This window comes from Uloborus diversus, chromosome 6, assembly GCF_026930045.1.
Source record: "Uloborus diversus isolate 005 chromosome 6, Udiv.v.3.1, whole genome shotgun sequence".
Classification (NCBI taxonomy): domain Eukaryota; kingdom Metazoa; phylum Arthropoda; class Arachnida; order Araneae; family Uloboridae; genus Uloborus; species Uloborus diversus.
Window position 1 is genome coordinate 35,356,605 of NC_072736.1, and position 19,728 is coordinate 35,376,332.

Below are 19,728 nucleotides of genomic sequence, written 5' to 3' on the forward strand. Positions count from 1 at the left end.
AATTTTAAATTTGCTTCTGTTGTTTAAACAGCTACAGCCATGAGCAGATCCAGAAATTGTTCAAGGAGGGGGCGGTTGATTTTTTTTTAAAACTTACCTGTACTACATATACTATTTACATATGGTTGGGGAAGAGGGGGGGGGGGGTACCACATCAATTTTATCTGATACGACTATAACATAGAGATTTATTTAAGAAGGTCCCCGAATCTATTCCTTTCCCGTTGAAAGAGTTTTTCTAAAAGTGATGTTTAGAACTTCAATTTCGTAGTAATTCCGGGGAAATGTTTCAAAACCCCCTGCTCTAACGTGAGCTAAGATCGTCAAAAATAGTGCTTTTTCTTTGGAACTTCAGTTTTAAAAAATTACCCTAGGAAAGTCACTGAACCCATTTTTTCCCATAACACTACCTGAAATGTCTACAATCGCGTCATTAACACTTACATTTGGAAAATACCTAAGGGAAGGTCTCCAAACTCATCCTCCTAATATCACCAAACGTCATCTGAAATAGCCCTTTTGAAACTTGAATTCCAAAACGTTTCCGGTAAGAAGATTTGAACAACATTCCCTTCTTTTCATGCCGTCAAAGATGGCATATACTTGCGTGTTAGAACATCAATTCTGAAAATTTTCCGATGTAGGACCCCTCAAGTGAAAAGCGATCGCCCCATCACCCCTCTCTTGTATCCGTCCTTGGCTACAGCTTCAAATTACATTAGTTCAATAAAATGAATAAACTAATAAAAAATTACTTGAATAAAATGAATTATGAGTAGTATTCGTGATTAAAAAAAAGTACTTACCCATATTTTATTTCCAGGTATTTTAGTTGGAAGTACCCTCCAAAGCTCTGCATGGTTTTGCGAACGAAATACATGCCATGGAAGTGCATTATTCTACTTCAGGCCTGATGTTTCAGCTAGAGACTTAGAAAACTTTTCCCTGAAGTTTCCAATTGTTTATTCCTTCCGAAATATTTTTAGTTCTAAAAGCATCCACCTAACGCACCATCACGGCAACTCTAATGGGAGTAAAAGAAAACAAACTTGTCGTATTGGGGGCAGGTGGTGTTGGGAAAACATCGCTGGTTGTCCAATACGTCGAGGGATTCTTCTCAACCACCTATAAACCCACGGTTGAGGATTACTACAGACACACAGTTAAAATGCCAGGTAAGTTTCTTTCATTTTATACCCTTTTTATGGTAGCTGAGTTTTTAAAAATTGATATTTTATTGACATTAATAGCTGTAAAATCAATTAAATTTTTAAGAATAAAGATATATTTTTGAACGAAGAAATATTTAAATCAAAATGTAATTGTTATGAGAAAATGAACATTATTGCGTATCAAAATAAAAATATGCTTCAGGGGACTCAGTGGCAAAGTGGTCTAAGCGATTGCTTGACACACTTGAGGCGGTGGATTCGACTCCCACCCTCTCTCCGGATATAAAGTGGTGGTAAAAAAAATTGCATCACCCGCGCCGCAGAGGAGAGGAATATCATCCCGACTGCATTCAACACACAGTCAAGCATCCCGTATCCCAGATGATTTGGGGATGTATTTCTGCTCAAGGAGTTGGTGGGCTTCACTTTGTACAAGGAACTGTAAACGCTCAGGTGTATATTGGCATTTTGGAGGAGAAATTGCTTCCTACTATCCGGAAGCACTTTACTTCAGTTCCAGACGTCATTTTCCAGGCTGATTCGGCTTCGTGCCATAGGGCAAACAGGTAAGTAACAATTTAAAACCTTTATCATGCCATTAGACTTAAATTGACGTGGGGTTAAGTAATTTTTTTCTCTAAACTCACACGCAGGTTCAGAAATGAAAAAATAAGCATGGGGTCAATAGTTTGCCTTGGCCCGGAAACAGCCCCGATCTACGTAGACAATTATCGGATTCCTGCTGTGAAATGTCTATTTCATAAGTTTTGCAGAATTTCACATACATTCATCGTTAATCGGTCGACCAAAACTTCTCACTTAATCCCATTGTCGTGAAAATGCGAGGGAGATGCATTTTTTTTACCACCACTTCCCCTCTTTGTGATGTAAATTCTTTCATGTGTTGTTCATATATATTCTATACTGTAATAAAAATATATCATGAGTAAGGGAGGCAAGACGGCAAGACACTCAGATTTCAGTCCTCATCAAAAATAAACCTGTGCAATAAGCAACAAAAGAAAGAAAAAAAAAAAACAAAGAAATATGCTACAATTATTATGAAGTCTTTTCAACATTGAAAGTATATAATTGAGGCAGTGAGAAGCAAAGGGATGTAAGTCACAAAATAAATAATTTGAAGATAGCCAGTACAAATGATAGGTGAACATCTCCTCGGCCTTGGGTTAAGAGATAGTACTAGCTCTGGTAGATGCTGCTGTACAGCATGATTTCGAAAATAATTTTAATGAAAGCCTAACTAGGACGTTATCTTTAAACGTGTTTTACTCAAAACTTGAAAATGTCCCCTTTCATCCCTTTGCTTCTCACTGCCTCAATTAAAGTTAATAAAAACAATGTGAATTTCTCAAAAATTGTCAAGAAAAACTTTTGCTTCACAATGCTGACTTCATTTACTTTTTTTCCCCATTATATTCAAATTTTAGCACTAAGTATATCTAATTATTTTACATTAAACTCAAAGCATAATTTACTTTCGAGGCATTATTTTCAGTTTTGCTGAACATTTCATATTAATTATCTATAGAAAAATTCATTCGTACTAAATGAACAAAAGTTCTTTTTGCAACAAGCTGATATTAGCACTTAAATATTCTTACGAATTTTAAACCAGGAATCTTTCTATTAAATCTAAATACTTTGAGCTGAAATGGAACAAAAAACTACACTTCAAACTGTTTTACTGACTGCTAAATTTGAAAAAAACCAGAAAACAATATTACAAGTTTTTGGCAGAACTTTTAAAAGCATTATACCCTAGTACTCGACACTCCATGAATTTTCATAGTTCTTTTCCATTATCGTTAAAACCAAACTATAATCATTAGAAAAAGTTTCTTGTTACGACAACAAGTTTTTAGGATTTGAAGAAAACATTCTAGTTTGAAAGGTAGAACCATGGATTCTCCCATTCTTTGTTATCGTAAATGGTTTTTTGTTTTCCAGAATAGTTTAATTGCATTATTGTCTGAAAGTATCTTCAATCCATTACAGGAATTTTTGCATAATATGTGCATTTTTATGCGGGGTAAATTTTTGTGAAGGATTGGCAGTAGTAATTTAATATTTTTGTAACATTAAGCAAAATGTTTTATATAAAAAAAAATAGCATATGAGGCAATGGGGTCGTTTTCGAAATTTTAAAAGCACTTTTTTCTGAAAGAGCATGCGTAAAAACATAGGATCTGACCACTTTTTAAATAATTTGACTAAGTTTAATAATTTATACATATATATATATATATATATATATATATATATATATATATATATATATATATATATATATATATATATATATATATATATATATATATATATATATATATATATATATATATATATATATATATATATATATATATTAATCGGTGTGCTTTCATTGTTTACGCTTCTTCCGATAACATTACAAATGATGAAATGCCATTCACTGATGCCATTCACAGAGCACAATATTTAATTCGCTTCTTTACCCTCATGTACTGGCAAAGATATGGTTGATAGCAAGCGTAGAGGGCAATATTTAATTCGCTTCTTGATTATCATAACGTGGAAAGCAGTAGACAGATGCACCAAAGTACATCATTTGTGACATCGTAAAGAAAACGCTTTATTTTGATGATCAGACATTAAATAAATAATAATAATAAATTAAGCGTTTGGGAAAATAAAATCTTCTCGCTTATGTTTTTTTTTGCTTATTCTATCAATTTCAGTGGCAAAAAGTAGTACTTTTCAGTGAAGGAAACAACCCCATTGTTCACCAAAGAATGGTTGTGTTTTTTAATTCAGAAATTTTGATCTATATGTACAATTAGCTTTTTAAAACCTAAAATCTTACTTCATAAACTACATATATTTTTGATAAAATAGTCTTCCAAAGCTAATTTTTATTTTAAATTCCTAAATCTTCCTTCATACAAGCTTCTTAATTCAGCACTCTAAACCGATATCCATCAGAATTACGAATACTTTAAATCTTGATTTATAAGTGTCTTGTTCAGAAAAACGTTCCATAACAATACGCGTTTCAATGCCTTAAAACATGTTTAAAGAAACTACTTATTCAATAAAATACTGTAAGTCAATATCTAGTTTAACACTTCGAAAGTTGCTCAACTACTTTTTTCAATAGAGCGCACCAACCGAATTTTCATTTTAACGCCATGAATTCTACTTTTTTCTTTTAAAAAAAAGCATTCTAAACCCAACCAACGGTCCACGAACCACAAGCAGCCTGTTGGTCAGTTCAATGTACTGACAAATATAAAATTACGATTCGTAACAATTTGAAGTTAAAGATTCAGAATTATGTTCTGGAAAAAAGCCGCTGATCGATGCTCTTGTGTAGTTTATGTGGTCTGTATCACAATGATACATTCAAGTAAAAACAACTCATTCATTTAACAAGTGTAAAATCTAATCATACAAATCAATTTAACTAAGCAAAAAAGCAAACAAGTAAACTGAAACATCGCCCAACCAACTAACTCACTAAAAATTAACTCACTAAAATAATCAAGAACAGTTTTTATAACATAGAGGCTCCTTCTTGACGCAAACTGCCAATGCGCCTTCTGCTTTAACTAATGCAAAAGATTTAACGTCGCTAACTTCGTATTAAAAGAAAAAGCATCAAGAAATAATATGAATAATTTTGATTTTTAGTGTTCTTTCTTTTCCATGATTTTCCATGTTATTCAGAAATATTTTAAGGGTCATTCTTCAAAAAGTGTAATTTTTCTGTCACACGCCTTTTACTTTAAAAAATACTAAGGAACAATTAATCTAACAATGATTTTTAATATCAACAAAAATATATTTATTTAAAACTGCCAGCAATTTTTTAATGATAATTTTTATTTTAGTATATTTTTGGTTCACAACATGTGAATTCTCGCCTCCGTGGCATGTCACATACCTGGTGTGACTGTTTCTTTGCTTAATAACTTGTTTAATTAAAAGTACATATTTATTTATTTATTATTATTTTCACAAGTGTCTCAAATACTAATTGGTTAAGTATATTTAATTGTTTAGTATTGTGTTTTAGTTCGTTTTAGTAGGATAAGAAACCTTGTCACACAATAAATTCTCACCTCCCTTACCTAAATAGAAAACGCTATTCCTCATTAACACGAGGCAGTATCACATTTTATTTTCCACAGTACAAGTCAGCCCCTTGTTTATTTTCCACCATAAAGAAGTTCTGAGATTTTTGTTGAAAAACAAGAAGATAGATTTTGCTTGAAAAACTAAGTGTGGTTGTTGTGAACTCTCACCTCCGTGACTTGAATATCAGGGATGCAAATTAATGTAAGAAAAGAAGTGAACCTGTTTTCATATACTAAACATGTGCAGATTGCAGCAAGGAAGAAAAAAAAATCCCTGAAAAATATATCCATTAGGCCTATATTAATGAAGAGTTCCTCACTTCCGGGACCGACCTTATCAATGTCATTATTTCTGAGGTTAAATTAAATGATGGAAGGGAAATACATCAATATTAGACATTCTACCAAAATTATAAATTGCCAGTATATTCTCAAAATTTACTAAATACTATTTTTAACACACATTTGAACAAAAAGGATAACTAAAAATTAAGCCATACTTTAATTAGGAGAACTTAATATTAGATTCCCACTAATCATTAAAATAGCTCATTGTTTGTAGAACTAAGAAAATTACTACTTTGATATTAAATTGACCTCGATTTTTGAACATTAAAAGTTTTTTACTTTCTTTTAATTTCCGTGAACAAGGCATTTTTTTAAAATTTATTTATGAGTAGAATAATTGAAACTTATCTGCGCCCTTTTGTATGCTTACTTCTAGCAGGTAACACTTTCATGTAAGAATGAAAAAAAAAAGAAGAAAGAAAGAAAACAAAACAAAAGGTTTTGAAATTGAAAAATATTTTCTTTCAAGTGTTACATTTTCTGGAGAATGACCCTTAAACTTTTTAAAATTATTTCAGACCAACTCACGGGAATCCTTTTAACATAAGGTGTGGCATTCGGGTATGAAAAAGTTGGGCACCACTGCATTAGATCCCTCTAAATCAGCGGTTCCCAACCTTTTCCCCCTTGAGAACCCCTTCCAAACTCCGAAAGAAGTTGGCGAACCCCTTGGGCACTGGGTAATGAGTAACAAGCAAAAAAAAAAAGCGTACACACACATATATAATAAAATGTGGGAGGTTTTTTTAGTTTGATGCTGCTTCATAGTGAACAACAAGAACGAAAATATTATTGTAAAATATAGAATCACAAATATTGCTACGAACTAAAATGAATGCAAAACAAATTCACCAAAAAATAAATTGATTACTCTGCGTTGGGCTTCTATCAACTTTGTAAAAAAAATTAAAATGGAATTTTTGTGGAACAAAGAGGCTCAAAGTTTGGCTGAAATTTTCTGACACAAGGTTTTATTTATCTCTATCACTAAATCAGAAGTCAATTAAAGAAATGGTGAAGAAACTAAACATCAAAATATTTAAGTCGCTCGCATATGCTCCATGTGATGTTTTCATCAAGTTTAATCATCCTTTCCGATCAAAAGCTTCTGAGAAAACGAATGCTTTCAAATTCTTTAATCTGAGAACATTGTATTCATAAGTACAGCTTTTTCAACATAGCTTCAGGACTATCATTCTCAAGCGCTAAAACCGGCGCTTTGCAATGACAGAGACTGAACTCTTTAAATGTAAAATGTGTCAGCAAGTATATGAATACTTTCATGCTAAGAGTATTGAATGTGCGAGAGACAAATGAATACTAGTATATTGTGGCCATCACGAAACTTTCTTCCATATTTTTCCTTTTTCTGATCCCTCCCCAAGCTTGACGAGGAAGCAATATTCCTAACAAAAACAAAATTACACATGCAAAAACTTGACGACCATCCCAATGTCTGAATTATTGCAAAAGCAAAGCAAAGAGCGAAAATTGAAAGTTATTTTAAAAGCCTTGCTTGAATTAATTACAAATATTTTATTTGTTAACAAACATAAGATGGCAACAGTTAAAAATTTTAAATCATTGAGATAATATTTCCTATCATTTCCATACAATTAAAATCACGAGAAATACGCAGACGACAATCTATTACGATTTATCTTTCTTATTGTTGCATTAATAAAAATATTTTTATTCGCAAAAAAAAAAAAAAAAAAAAATCAACACCTCTTGGAGCGATCGGCGTCAAAATTAAACCAGAGCCTGTTTACATATGGATTCACATATATTCCAAATTTCAACCAGAACGTAGCATTACTTCTTGAGATAGGGCACTCAAAATGGAAAAAAAGAACGGGTGATTGCGCTACCCCCTTTTTAGCTGTTGACACAAAAATAAAATCAGTTCTTATACCCACTAAGGGCTACTTGCCGATAAATTTTTCTTTCATTCCGTTCATTATTTCTTGAGATACAGCAGTCACAATTGACGACAAAAAACGTTCTATAGCTCAACCCCCGTTTGAGTTATTGACACCAAAATTGAATCAGCACCTGTTCCTGTTAATACCAACATATGGACCAAATTTTGTTTGATTCCGCCAGTTACTTCCTGAGGAATAGCAAGCACGCGTAACTCGAAAAACGTCCCATTGCTCCACCCCCTTGGAGGAATTCGCGCCAAAAACTAATGGGCACAAGTTCACATAGGGGCACATATGTGTACAAAATTTCGTTCGATTTCATGCGGTAGTTTTTGTTGTAGAGCGGCCACAAAAAACTGGTCACACACAGACGTGACACACATACATACACTCACACATACACACACACACAGACAGACAGACATTTTCCAAAAATGGTCGAAATGGACTCAGCGCACCTCAAAACGTACGAATCCGTCAAAATTCGAAATTCGAAAATTTGCACGAATCCAATACTTTCTTCTATATATTAGATATAGAAGAAAGTAAAAAGGAGCAAAATTTGCTTGAAACTGCTTGAACATGAGACTTCATCAGAAATAAGCATGTTGAAACTCCGCCATTACAACATTTTTTTCGCGAATCCCCTGAAAACTTCTCGCGAACCACCGGTTGGGATCCGCTGCTCTAAATCATGCGTCACAAATTATTTGTTTAATAAAGCGATCTCTATTTCAACGCCTTAAACCATATTTCAAAAACTACTCATTGAATAAAATACAGTAAACCAATTTTCTATTTCAGCGACTTTAATCTTCATACACTATTTTTCTGATTAAACGTCTTAAATCTTTTCCACAAAGACACTACTCTACTAACATTCAACATGGAGGACTGCCGAATTCCGACGCTTACCAGAAATTGCGAAAGGATTCTATGGAACACATCTGTCCATTATAAGAAAGAAATGATGACCGAGTGAATTTCGTGATCCTAATTCAGAACACGAACAAAGGAGGTGGAATTTCGTCTCTGACCAATCGGATGAAGCATCCGAATATGATGGATGGAATGGATTCCAAATGCAATCACAGAAATTTTCCAATAGAATGCCGTTAAAGCAAGAACTATTCCCTCATCGCAAAATTAATATCGTTCCACCTTGCAGGTGTGGAAAAGAGCTTTAGCTCCATCATGATCAAAATATGTGTATGTAGGATGGGAATGGATGTGAATATTAATGTGAATAATTTGTGTGAATTACATTTAAATTGTAACAAAAAAATAATTAACATAAATTTGCAAAGATTGAAATGTTTCGCACCCGGAAAGAAAACAAAACTGCCGATTTTTAAGTTTTAAGTCTTTTTTTTAACATTGCTTTAAAAAATCGCTAAAAAACAAACATGTAATATACAACACACACACACACACACACACACACACACACACACACACACACATATATATATATATATATATATATATATATATATATATATATATATATATATATATTAGGGTGGTCCTTATTTATATGTGAAAAAAAAATTTCGGAATTCAACAAGTGACGCCCCTTAGTTTTGTGACAATATTATAAAAAGTAACGTGTGCAAAATTTAAACTCGATCGGTCAATAATAACACGTGCCCCTAGGCCGTTGAACTTGAACACTTTTGATAATTTTCTCACAAATCTTCCGAGTTTTTACTTCAGACCCAGTACATCGTTTCTCCTAGGTTTGCAAAATATTTTTACAGTGAGATAGCACTAAAATTAACCTTTTTAATTACATTATATCATCTAAAGATTTTACTTTGAATAAGAATGAAATAATGCTTTAGAAACTTTCCTTAATCGGACGCTTTTCTCAATGTATCTCGATAGTGTGTATTTTTTTCCAATAGTCTTGGACGGTCTGTAAAATAAATTGCGGTACCGAAATAAAATATTCGGTAAATTAGTTGTGAAATTCTTCGATTAATATTGTGCTCCTCTTTCAGTTGTATCATTCACAATTTTCAGTATTTTAACAATCTCTCTTCCCCTTTAAATAGCTTAAACATTTTGCCGTGAATCAGGATCAAATAGGAAAAAATCTTTTAGTATTTGCAACTTATCAAACAATTTTATTGACTCGTAATTGATTCTGTAAAGAGGAAGATCTTTACTAAGAAAGTATTCTAAATCATTATAATAATCTATTAATATTTTAGCTATGGAAAATACAGTATATTTTTATGTAAGCAGTAATCGAGGATTTTTCGAAATTTATATGTTAAAAATGAAAAATTGCATAAGCATTTAGGTATGTTTATAACTAAAAAACTGCGAATTAAAATATATTGCAATAACTTATATTTATAGCATTGAAACCTTGCGACTCTATTTCACACACATATTACATACATACGGAATTTTGTAAATCAACACCCCCAAAGCCTGGAGGAGGCAATCTGTTGTTGTCAAAGATCATTCATTAATGGCCTAGGTCATTCATCAATGGACTCTAGAATCCCTTGTGTCCATCTTGATGGGAAGAAACGTTCCCCTGCCGCTTGGTTGGAACAAGCGCAGAAGAGAGGTACGCTTGACCCAAGGTCATTGGTGTACATTTTATTCTCTGTAACATGTTAAATTTTTAGAATGAAAGTGAGAGAATGGTCGATCTGGAAGTAGCAGCACCTATTGAGGTTCAAAATTACTTTAAATATAAAACTTTAGTATATTTTTACATAAAAATGAGAAAATCCGCATTTTTTTCTTCGAAACTCAAAAAAGGGGGCCCTAGGGGCACGTGTTAATATTCATGGATTGATTTTAAATTTTGCAAGGATTATTTATTTGTACAATGGAACAAATTGAGGGGGCGTCGCGTAAAATATCTGCAACTTCAAAAATAAGGACCACCCGAATAATATATATATATATATATATATATATATATATATATATATATATATATATATATATATATATATATATATATATATATATATATATATATATATATATATATATATATATATATATATATATATATATATATATATATATATATATGTATATATATACATATATATATATATATATATATATATATATATATATATATATATATATATATATATATTCAAGAAAAAACAAGTTATATGCAATGCAAAAAGCAAGAATACAGAAACCACACCAAATAAAGCGAAAAATAAAAAACGTGAGTAAGGGATTGATACGTTGTCAAGGGGAAGACTAATCCCTTAATTTACAAGGCCTTTACTGTTTAGCACGAGGGAAGCGTCCCAAAAACATGCTACCTTAACCGAGAGCCTTAAAGAATAAATTGAACCAAATGGAACTAAATAACTGACCTGTAAACACACGAACACTGGATCTGTAAAACTATCCTTCAAAAGGAACACCGGAAACAATGCTGACCACTAACAAGAAAAGAGGTGGCGCGGTTACATAACATGCCAGGTCCGATTACAATTTGAACACGGCAGCAGCAAAAAAATGGAGATGAAAAAACTTTAGACTGTAATAAAGATCCTCCACATCTTTTTATTTAAGTTACATTAGAAAAGTAAGGAATTGCCCAGCAGAGTGATGTGTAGCGCAATTGTATTATTGCAGAAATTCCACCTAAGCTATGAAGGTCAGTTGGGATCCATCCCGAAAGTTTCTAATGTAATTACTGCTCTCCAGTTTTTATTTCCTCTCCAGTTTTTTCTAAATGCTTAATATTGCTGGAATTCTGATGATATCAGGTGCTTTCCATAAATAATGCCACACTCTTTTTCAACATCTTGATCCCGCTCCCCCCTTTCTTGTCACAAAGAGTCACCTTTTCACTTTACCCCCCTTTGTCACATGTTACGTTATTTTTCATTAACATATTCTAATAACAATGCGTGATGTCACACTTCTTGTTTCTCTCTCCCTCCCTTTTGTCCCAAAAATGTCATTATTTCACGAACCCCCCCCCCCCCCCCAACAATGTGTGACATCATTTGTGGTAACAAACGTAAAAAACGAACGTAATTAGCTATATAACTTGATAGCAAAAATAAATGTGTGAGAGTATATAAGTAACTTTACATACAGCAGTGGCGTCACTAGAGGGGACCCCCTCCCCCCGGACTCCCTCTTCCCTCTCATCATGAAGTGAATACCATACCCAGAATTAGGTTCACATTGTCATTACTTAGACCTAGTAGTGACTTTCTCTTATGCCAAAAAAACTGAACCCCATTATTTTTCTCTGTGTTTAAGATACGTTTGAAACAATTAAAGAACCATCTATATTTCATGCACCCCTTACTTTTTTGAATTCTCGACGGCCTGCACATATAGTTTTCATTTTGTATTTTGTATAAAAGCCCGCTTAAAATTTCATTGTAACACAAAATTGAAAATTTTATTAATTTCGTGTTTTTATGTTTACATTAAAAAAAACTTTTATTTCCGCGTTTGTGTGTGTGGGGGGGGGGTCACCATACATTACCGCCCCGGGTGTCACCCATGCTAGGTACGCCACTGCATACAGGACTTTTTTTAATGTATTGTTAGTAAAAGTGTAATTCATGGATTATGTTACCACCACGGAGTTAAGTAAATTTCGTTTCCACTTTTCCAATTTTTAAGAGGAGAAATTCTTAAATGAAAACTAATTGCAATGGTAATCGTGCTGCGGAATAGTTTCGATCCATGCCTCCGTAATAATAGTTTAATCACCGTTGTGACTTATTAAATATCATTTATCTCCGTTTCAGTTGCGAGCTCCTCGATATTTTAGCAGTTACAGGGCTTCGCCGATAAGCAATACGTAATATGTGATGAAAGGGACAGCGGTTACAGGGCTTTGCCGATAAGCAATACGTAATATGTGATGAAAGGGATTTCGTGTTAGCAACACTAATATTATACAATAACTAATCTTAGCAATCTTAAGAGCACGGGACTGTGACATCAGTAGCTTAACCTTAACTTCATACGAGGGAAGTTAACAATCTTCTCATGCGAGACGTTGAGAACAAAAGTGGTGTAAGTCAGTAAAACAAGATTTTGGGTAGTTGAATGGTTTATTAGTAGTCATTTTTGTACAAAACACTACTGCTGTTCCGTTTTACAATTACTGTCTATCGGCAAATGGTAGACTTATATACCACTTTCGTATCAAGTAGAATGAGGTTAAAACTAATTTTTATGGAACAAATAAAAATTATAAAAGAATGGACTTGCACCATTTTTATTCTCAACGGCTCGATGTTGTTTGGTTAATGATCATTTACAATTGAATAACTGTATAACTAATTGAATAACTTTATAAAATTTATAAATAAATCTTATACTTGAAACTCAAGTTTGAAACACATTACAGTTACTTAACAGTCTGAACATCCTTCTTCACTTTTTCCGACCGAACTTCTTAAACTTATTTCCAAAAAGCATCGAAAATTCTTACAATTTCTGAGCTTAATCAAGGCATCAGAGTATAATTTCCAGCCAAATTCATCAAGTTTAAGTGCTTTGTGGAGTCCATTGCGATGTTTTTTGTCGTCAATTATCATTTTACTGAGTTCAATTTAGCGGAAATTAATTTTGAAGCTGAATAGTGGCAACACGCTCTTGTAATTAAAACTTTCAGAGTGTATCATGAAAATACAGATAATGTTTCAAAACAGAAAGATGCAACAATGTTTTATGATATCTAATGTCCAAAATGCTTAAAATAAGGAATTTTTGAAAAGAATGATACTTGTGTGATAATGTTTATTATTGACTCTTTACCCAGTTCTCAAGTAAAGATTTTACCACTGCGGATAAAGCTTTTGGGGAAGAATATATTTCATTTTTTACCCACATTAACTTTCAAATGCGGGCATTATGCTCTGATCCCCTGAAATTAAGGGCTACAAATTAAACTTATTTTTTAAAAGATATCCTTCATTATTTTTTTTTAAATCAGTTTTACTCTCTGCAATTTAAGTGTTGTTAAAACGTCTTGCTTTTTAAGTCAACAAAAAGTCGTGTATGGCTGGAAAGTTAACTGAATAAAGTATCCTCCATAGTTTTGAGAATGTCGAGTTTTAAAATGAAAGAAATCATTAAAGGAAACAAATGCTTTAACCGTTCTTTATGCTTAAAGAATCACGGCTTACAAATTTAAGAAATCTGTAAGAAATAAAAAGAGCCAGCCTAACTTTTCTAATTTCTTAATTTCCTTTGCAACTGAAATTTCTTTTCGAATTTTTCATGATTTGTTTTACTAAAATATCCTACTGATAGAAAATCTCAAAGAATTATTTAATTCAAATCAACTGAAAAAAAGAAAAAAGGGGAAAAGCAGAGTTAAGATACGATGGTTTTTTAAATATTTTTTAAAAATAAAAGATCACATTAGAAGTTAAAAAAGAAACATCAAAATAAGAACAAAATATTATAATAAATTACTTGAATCTAATTTACTAAAAAATCGGGAAACGCGTTACAAGTATAATTTCTTCTTGAGAAATTGCAGTATAATTTAATTAAAAAATATGTCTTCAAAAGGATTCGACTAACGTATTTTAATCTAATGAAATAAAGGATTGAAAAATGTAGTTAAAAGTCATAGTTCTATTAAGATCACATGCGTATATAAAGTGCACATTATTTATCAATAACAAGCATTTCATTTTGAATTGGAGTACTACTTCAGAAAATTTAAAATTATTTTATAATTTTTAATTATTACATTAAAACTTCATATTAATATATATCTAAATTGACCCTAAGCACAAACAATGGGTGGACCTTAATTTTAATAAGTAAAAGAAAAACTATTTAAGGTAAAAACACCAGTAGTGGCCAGTGCTTAGTAGTGCTTCAGTAGTGGCCACTTAAAAGTTTTATTTGAAAAAAAAGGACTCCAGGTTTCCCAATGGATTCAAACTCGCAGGAGGTAATACTTCCTGCACGTTTGTTGCACTTTTGGCCACCATCGAGAGACCTCGAATCCTATTTTTACAAGTATAAACCTTGGATATTGCCACTACAGAAGCACTGGCCACTACTGGGGTATTTACCTTAACTAATTTTACAAAATTCTATATCGTTTGGGAGCTTAGAAAAATTTAATTATAGTAAAATAATTCGATATACAAAAGGTGGGGAAAAACTGTTGATTATAACGGGAGAAATTTAACCTCAATGAGTGAAGCAAAAATTATTTAACTAATTTTAAAGATTTACTGAACTTTTCCAAGTTTGTCGGTTGAATTATTGTAACATAACTTGATATACAAAAGTGGAGGGGAAGGGGGAAACACTGTTATTGCTTACCAGATGAAATGAGTAAGAATGTTTAACATGATGCACGTTTCAAACATGCATTACTGTTCGCTTTTTCCACTAATCTGATTTATTGTTCCTTTTTTATACAGAAAGGTATAAAAATGAACTACTGCTTAAAATGGGAGGATTTGAAACTCAATGAGTAAAGCGAAAGCCTATTTAACAACTTTTAAAAAAATGCGTATCTATTAAGAGTTAACAGTCGGTGAGTTATCTTTACTAATAGTAAAGCTCAAAGTCTCTCTGTCGGGATGTCTGGATCTCTGTGACGCGCATAGCGCCTATACCGTTCGGCCGATTTTCATGAAATTTGGCAAAGTTAGTTTGCAGAATGGGGGAGTGCACCTCGAAGCAATTTTTCGAAAATTCGATTTTGTTCTTTTTCTATTTCAATTTTAAGAACACTTTCGGGAGCAAAATTATCATAAGATGGGCGGATAAATTACGAAATTATCATGACGTGGAATGGGAGAGCGAATGAACATAGCCAATTGGCGAGAAATTCGTCATCCATTATTTGTAAATATACAGACGAACCAAATGACCTTTTAATTTTCAACTACGGGCAAAGCCGTGCGGGTACCACTAGTTGTAACATAACTTGGTACACCAAAAGTTGGAAAATTATAACTACTGCTTACAATGAGGAGAGCATGAAACTCAAGGAGAGAAACAAAAACTATTTAACTAATTTTGAGAATTTACTGAATTTTTCAGTTTAGTATAGTTGAATTATTGACATAATTTGAAGTACAAAAATAGAAGGGGAGGGGAAGCACAGTTATCGCTTACCAAATGAAATGAGCCATAGGTTTTAACATGATACACGTTTTAAATACACACTATTGTTCGTATTTTTTTTCATCGATCTGATTTACTGTTTTTTACACAAAGAGGTGGAGAAAATAATCACTGTTCACAATGGGGAACTTGAAACTCAATGGGTGAAACAAACACTAATTATTATTTCAAAGATTTCTTGAACTTTTCAGAGTTTAATATGGTTGAATGGGGTTGTTTCCTTTAGTCAAAAGTAGTACTTTTAGACACTGAAATTGATAGAATAATTTAAAAAAAAAATAATAATAAAATAACATGGACCCAGAAAATTCTTTCATTTTCCCAACAGTTATTTTTTAATTATTTTTTTTAAATGTCCAATTTTTAAACAAGGCGTGGTCTTGATGACGTCACAAATGATGCTCTTTGGCGCATCTTTGTACCCCATTTCCACGTTATGATAATCAAGAAGCGAATTAAAATTGCGCTCTATACTTGCTATCAACCATACTGTTGCCAATACACGTGAGTAAAGATGCGAATTAAATATTTAGCTCTGTGAATGACAACACAGAATGGCATTTAATCATTTGTGATATCATCGCCAAGAAATGTAAACAATGAAAGCTCACCGATCTAAGTAAATTTTTAAAAATATTAAACTTAAACAAATTATTTAAAAAATGGTCAGATCCTTTGTTTTTAAGTATGCTCTTTCAGAAAAAAATACTTTTAAAATTTTGGAAACGACTCCATTATTGTAACATAATTCGATATACAAAAATAGAGGGAGAGGGGGACACACAGCTATTGCTTACAAAATGAAATGAGAAAGATTTCTTAACATGATACACGATCCAAATTTACACTACTGTTCGCTTTTCCACATTCTTAATGACATAATAAATAAAATTTTTTCTACGCACGAACCAAAGAAGTCCATTGGAAAAGAAATGTAATGCTCTAAATTCCCGCAATCTAGTTTTCTTACTCAGTCTTTAAATTTCTTTTCACCCCTTCCCTTTATGCTGATCGTTATGAAAAGTATCTTTTCCTCGCAAAACATGCTCATAGTTGCTCCTAGACAGCTATTTAGAATTTGAAAAACGAGGATATTGTAATTTATTTCGAAACATGAAACGATTTTTCTCACGAACAAACAGCTAAAGGATATAGCTTTCCATTTAATGGAACCTTTCTATTGAATCGTAAACCTTAGCTTCATTACTATTTTGTTCAAGAGAGATAGAGCTCATTTTGATATCAGAGTAATATTTTCGATTCGGGTAAAACGAATTGGATTTAAAGATGTTTTTTACCTCCTTTTCAAAAAAAAAAAAAAAAAATAAGTATTGTATTCGCGAAAAAATTTTCACTCAAAAACCGACCTTAATTTCCCGTTTTCTCACCCCCGAATGAATGTTGAGTTTTTTTTTTTTTCGACTCGATCACACGTGGATAAGTGCCTAAGAACGTATAGACACGCGAAATATCCATTTTGACAATTCTCGAGGTAATTACAACGAGTTTTCTCGTGACGTCTGTATATACATATGTGCGGATGTGCGTAGGTATGTCGCAAAACTCAAGAACGGTATGTCCTAGAAAGTTGAAATTTGGTACGTAGACTCCTAGTGGGATCTAGTTGTGCACCTCCCCTTTTGGTTGCATTCGGGTATTTCTAAAGGAGTCTTTTGCCTCTTTTTGGTGGGAAATCATTGTTAATTTCGATGTAAACTCAAGTGGTGTTATCATTTGGCGGACCCTTGGCGATATATCGCCAGTCTTTTGGTCGCAAAGTTTTGCCGCCAACTTCGCGACAAATTTGGCGATTTTTTTAAAAATCTGGTTTCAATTTGGCCACTGTTGTTGATATTTAGAGAGTAAACTATTGAATCACATCAAAATTGCCAACAATGGGGAAATGACATTAAATTGGAGTAAAAGGAAGTCATGTGATGCACACATCAGTTCGTTTGTATCAGGGGCAAGAGTGTAGATGAGGGGTGCATTGATTGCATAATGGACTTATTGCTATCGAAAACTAACGATTTTATAGTTGGAAACATTCTTGCGTATGTTTTGTACCTGCACTGTAAGAAAATTCCGAAACGCCACTACAGTAAACTCTCGATTATCCGTGAGCGGATTATCTGCGAATCATTTAACAATCAGGAACATGTATTTTCACAGCAAAAAGCAAGTACCAATGGCTGTGTTTTGTTGAAAATTTGTAAATAAACTTAGTTGTATTTGTTTTATTTATTTATTTATTTATTATGCTTCCTTCAGCGTATATACACCTTTTCTTTATTGATATTAAGATCTGTTGTGCAAAAGTAAAATATTTTTATTGTACTGTATAAATTTTCCCTGTTTGAAGAAAGTACAGTGCTGGCCAAATTATTATACTAAAGAGGTTTTTTTGTACACTATTTGTACTAAAATACTATTTATTTTACTGTTAAAGTACAGTACATACTGTACATTGATTATTACGTTATTTTAGCATAATTTAATGTTTGCAGGTTGCAGCACTGTCTGCTTCGTTTATGTTCTTTGTTTATCTACCTACCACGAACATAACCTCAATCAGCTCAAACAGTTCACTAGTTCTTTTTATTAGTGTGTTCTGTTATATTTAAAGTTAGTTTTAGGTAATTAGTGAGTATGTGTATGTGAGTATATATAATAGTGAGTATAAACAATTTTTACCTCCTTTTTTAAAAAATTAAGAAATGGTGCAAACCTTGTGAAACGTATGCCAAAAAGACGTGAAACGCTCATCAAGAACAAGGGAATGCATACTAAATATTAGATAATTATTTCACTGTTCGTTAATGCGTCTATAGTTATGTAATCAATAAAGAATTTGATTTTAAAACAGTCTTAGTCTAATAATTTGGCCAGCACTGTATTATGCATCAATACAGCTAATTTTTTGAGGAAGGACAACGTTTACCTTATTTGTCTCTCTTTTTAGCCTTTTTGTGGTTAATCCGAGATTTTTATTATCCGCGTTTACTGTAATTATTTTCGGGCAACGTTCAGAGAGTTTCACAAGTTTCCTGTGGGAAAAAAACCATATTTGTGAAAAAATTTCCTGAATCGCTGCAAGTTTCATGAATGCATACTTATTATGTTATAGAAAAATATTTTTAGCTGACAGTGTGAAAATGGATTCAGCTTCTTTATTAGGTGTTTTATTCAGCTACTTTACAGCTCTTTTAGATTGTTCAAGCCCCAAGTGAGGGTTAATTACGATCTATGGATATTGTAGCTTTACGAGTATTTTACAGACAAAATAAGCTGTTCGGTGTTTGCTTGCCTTAGCTTCGGAAATACATTCGACTCTCGATGAATCGAAGCCTTCTAACTCGAATATTCCTTTATCTCGGGGTTTTCTTTCGGTTCCAAAATAGTTCAGTGTTTTCCATACAAATTTGTCTCTATCTCGAATGTGCTGCTTTTAGTTGGAAGTTTTTACAAGAGTTTCGTTTCCAGAGCTTCGTTAATTGAATTCTTCAGAAAGATTCCTAGTAGTTTAATTTTTTCATATTCAAAATCATTTTTTGTTTCATTTTCACCTGTGACCAGAATTGAAATTGAAGGTACGATGTTTCGATTTACAATTAATGAACTTTTCTCGTAAACTCTATTTTGTTTCTTCTTTGGATTACTATTTTTGTAGTACTAAAAAATGTTTTAGAGGACAGTAGTAGATGATTTCCTTTAAAATATCAATTTTGCTGATTTTCCGACGTCACGTCAATTTAAAAAATTTATTTTGTTAGTAGCAGTACCTGCACGGCTTTGCCCGTAGTAGAAAATCAAAAGGTCATTTGGTTCACCTGTATATTTGAATAATGAATGATGAATTTCTCGCCAATTTGTTCGCCCATGTTAAGGTTTCACGTTATGATAATTTGGTAATTTACTCGTCCACGTTATGATCAGTTTTGCTCGGTAAAATGTTCTTAAAAGGACAAAATCGAATTTTTGAAAATTTTGGATGTGCACACCTCTTTGCTACAA

General features: G+C 32.5%; 1 protein-coding gene across 1 annotated transcript in view; it reads left to right on the forward strand.

The window, feature by feature from the left end:
- The window catches only part of LOC129224609 (ras-related protein Rap-1b-like), a 143,620-nt gene that overhangs the window by 22,838 nt on the left and 101,054 nt on the right, over positions 1 to 19,728 (forward strand). Inside the window, exon 2 of the mRNA XM_054859094.1 lies at positions 824 to 1,175. Within this exon, the coding sequence (XP_054715069.1) occupies positions 1,028 to 1,175 (148 nt within the window). The 5' untranslated portion in view covers positions 824 to 1,027. The remainder of the gene's footprint in view (positions 1 to 823; positions 1,176 to 19,728) is intronic.